At 42.4% G+C, this 3,810-nt stretch overlaps 1 protein-coding gene across 1 annotated transcript; it reads left to right on the top strand.

The window, feature by feature from the left end:
• The first annotated feature begins 242 nt into the window (after nucleotides 1–242).
• Nucleotides 243–3,052, top strand: LOC128753345 (uncharacterized). The gene is made up of 4 exons (XM_053854952.1): nucleotides 243–260; nucleotides 1,504–1,791; nucleotides 1,876–1,909; nucleotides 2,148–3,052. The coding sequence occupies exons 1-4, from the start codon at nucleotides 243–245 to the stop codon at nucleotides 2,534–2,536; spliced, it is 729 nt and encodes a 242-aa protein (XP_053710927.1). The 3' UTR covers nucleotides 2,537–3,052.
• The last annotated feature ends 758 nt before the right edge of the window (nucleotides 3,053–3,810 follow it).

Genomic DNA, 3,810 nt, shown 5'->3' on the forward strand with positions numbered 1-3,810 from the left:
GTTTGTCAAGCGACATAAGACCAATGAAAGATCAAAATTTGATCCGAAAACGCTAGAATCAAGAAAAGGATCCCAGACACGTGCAACATCAGCATGCCTTCTACTTTACTACACAAAAAGTTTACTGAACTCCAATAATGGCATGAAACAGGCAGACATATTGAACACAGAAAACCTTTATTTTACAAACGTTCACTCACACGTCTATGACAATAGAGCTAAGAACCACTTCCATAGCCAAGATGTGCGCACTACGGACTGTAAATATGTCTGTACTGCTTCTGTACTGACAACCATGAACCATGCATAGCATGATGTCATCGATAAGCAGCAGCTTTCCCAGGTTGATTCACATAGTTCCCTGTTTAAAATTTGAAATGTAACGTTAGTATTGCTTCTCTATCACTCTGCTTCCCACTGCCATGTGCTGCAGCTCTTCAGAAAACATATTAATATACTGCGGAGAGAGTCATTTCATTTGTGTTGAACTCGACTTTTCATATGTGAGTTCACACATTCACACATTCACGTTTTGAAACCAAGAATGTGAAAAAACGAGACAACACTGTATCACACAATAAACCAGAACTGTAATATTACATGGATATTCTTGTCAAATTGTTGCCAGTAACACACGATTAGTGTTTCCTCTGAAGATACATCACAGAACCTTTCATTATTCATCATTCATAATTAAAAAAACGGAGGCCAATGTCAAGTCTGCACATGCTGATGACCGCTTTTACGGCACGAGTCTTTCTCGTCTCCTCAGGGTTGCCTCATGTGGTCCGCGATGAGGCTACAACAGGGACAGCTTCCATTGGCATTGAAGAAATAAAATACAATGTCTTCCTCCTCTTTCGAGGAAGATGTCCTGCGACACACCTGGGCTTTGGCTTCACCACTTTTAGGAAAAAGATAAGCTAAGCTGTGTTTGCATCATTCCTTCTCCACCAAAGGTCACGGGGTCATAGGTCACTGAGGTATATCCCAGCTTCAGAAGGTCACCAGCCCACATGCCGACATCACCCACCCATTCTTCAGAACCATTTGGAGTCATGCATCAGCCTATGTGGCTTTTGGACTGTGGGAGGAAACCGGAGCGCCCCATGGAGTCCCACACATATGCCAACTCCACATAGAAAGGTCACAGGTTCTCCCTAAATCTCATGGACAAATAAACCACAGTTATGCAACCAGAGTAAAAGTGTTTCAGTAGAGAGTGAGTTGAGATTAGAATCCGCTGTCTTTGTGGTATTTGCTTTCAGATCTGCTGGTTCTTGGGTCTGACATTCTCTCCTGAATCTGTTTTTTTTTTCTTCTGCTCCTGCCTTGAGCTACTTTCGCTTTCCACACGTCGAGTGGAGACACGCAACACGCTGCCGTGGAAAGTTTGTGTCTCGTTTTCGGCCGTGCCTGAGAGGAGGCGGAGGAGGGGGAAGGCGCGACTTCCTCTTCTCTCCTGTCTTTAAAAGTTGTCCATGGAGCCCTGGGCTGCCACAGCTGGATCTCTCACAGACCGGACCTGTTACCTCGCAGGCGCTCGCCATCACGCTCATCGGGAAGGACCTGGACATGGATATTGAATCTCCGCAGAAGAGCAGCGCGCGACAAAAAAGCTGTTTGGACCGGTTCCTGGTGGCGTCGATTCTGCTGTTGTTCTTGCTGGTGTCGGCGGTGGCGGCCGGCGGAGCGGTGGTGCTGATGAAACTGCAGGCCAAGTTGGACGCTCGGTCCATCGGCGCTGACGCCGGCGCCGCCTTGAAGGGCGAAGCAATAAATACGTACAAGGTAAGATTAAGAACAACAACAGGGCAATAACGAAACGTCTTGTCGACTTAAATTCATGTCTTTTCTTATGATCTATTCCATCAGATGCAAAACTTTGCGTATGTGGAGGCAACGAAAAGTAAGTTTTATCTTTATTTTTATTTCTTCCAAAACCAACCACAAACTCCATTTCTGTTCCTGAAAGCGTTAAAGCTTTTAGAAAGGAAATGAAAAATAAATAGTTCATTCAACCTTTATTTGCTGCGAAATGTCTGAACTTGATTCACCACTATATATAAATTCACAACAACACTATAACTAAGTGCAGCAGTACATGCTGTGAAGTACACGAGCTAAAGAGCGTTTTTTTTCTGCAGGTGAACTGAAGAACTCCGTCATGTCCTGGGCTCCTGTCAGCTACGACACAGGGAAGTCAGTCGGTGACAAGTTCCATTTCAGCGAGAAACAACATTCGCTGAGGACCAGCAAGGAGGGATCTTACTTCATCTACTTAGACCTCAACTTGACGTGCACCCACCACTGCTCTGCTGGGCTGCTCACCGTGACTCTGGGTGACAAACTCACCTGCCAGGTCCAACTTCCAACTACCAAGGCAGCCACACCTGTGAGTCAGAGGTGCTGGACGGTGGCAAGGATGGAAGTGGACTCTGCCCTGCTGGCTCACATGACTGTACCAGAGGATGGACTCACAAACTGGAAACTGGAATTAAAAGGCTCCAATATGGGGATATTTCTTGTGGACTAGTATCTGACTTTTACTGAAACTCAAAGAAGACTCTTTTGCTGTTTGTTTTCTCTCTCAGCGAGGCAGGATTGTTCATTCTAGATGCTTTTCAAATGCTAATATTTCAGGATCGAACCTTCCGCCTGACGCCAAACACACAGACTGACCTCATTTGGTGCTGGAGACATCATCCGCTCCGCACCACACTCATTGAAACTGTAAATGTATATGGGGCTGGTGAGGCATGTCTTGACTCTGTAAATATGTGTATTTATATATTTATTTTTTTAAATTATCATATGTCAGTGTTGTTCGTCGTTAAACGGTAATAACCACTATATTAGTGTTTCCGGCTTTCATTTCATAAATGCTCTCTGTAATAAAGCTGAGGCTTGTATTTAAATGGAGTTTTCCGTCTTTTTGTCTTTCAGAATAAATAAATGGTGCGATGTGATTGTAAAAAAAGGAAATGTAATTTAAGTTAATAATTAAAACAATGACGCACAGCTGGAAAAATATATCCTCAAAGCTCCTGTGAAATGGACAGACTATTCAATAAATAATAATAAAAGGAAGTGGAAGACGTGCCTTAAAATAAAAAAAGGAATAAGAACTTGACTTGAAGTTGCTGATAAAATGATGGACAAAAAATAAACCAAAAAAATTGCAAAAAGCAGCCTGTTTATATTGGCACTGTCCTTACATGAAAGAATGCTTATGAAGGACAACATATGCATATGGACCAATGTGTGCATGTTCATGCCATAATGTCATATAATGTGAATGTTCTTAATTTCATTTTAAATGCTGCTCCTATTGCGTTTGCTAAAATATTATGAAATATGAACACAATGCTTCACACAAAGATAAATAACTGAAAACGGTGGCTCCAATGGTTTATTTGTATTATTGATGTAACCCTGTTTCTACTTGAGCATTGAAAAACAATTCAGTGATCAAAAACATACTTCTGTTTCCCACATAATGTGTGATCGTGGTCAACCGCTGTAGATGACTGGGCTGCAAAGCATCATGGGAACTGTTGAGGTTCATTTCAAGTCACGGTTACTGGGGATATAGTTGAGATCAACCGGGACAAGGAATGAATGGACAGCAGGGCATCATGGGAAATTTCAGTTTGCATGATTATAGAAAGTAATTTAAAAAATAGTCAAAAGGTAAATGTAGCAATTCATTGAACTTTTCTAGTTTAGAAAAAAATGCAAAAAACACCTGGGTGCAGACAGAAGAGAGGTTGCACGATCGGAGATGAAGGGCAGAGCAGCGATTCGATT

This window comes from Synchiropus splendidus, chromosome 2 (assembly GCF_027744825.2).
Source record: "Synchiropus splendidus isolate RoL2022-P1 chromosome 2, RoL_Sspl_1.0, whole genome shotgun sequence".
Lineage (NCBI taxonomy): Eukaryota > Metazoa > Chordata > Actinopteri > Syngnathiformes > Callionymidae > Synchiropus > Synchiropus splendidus.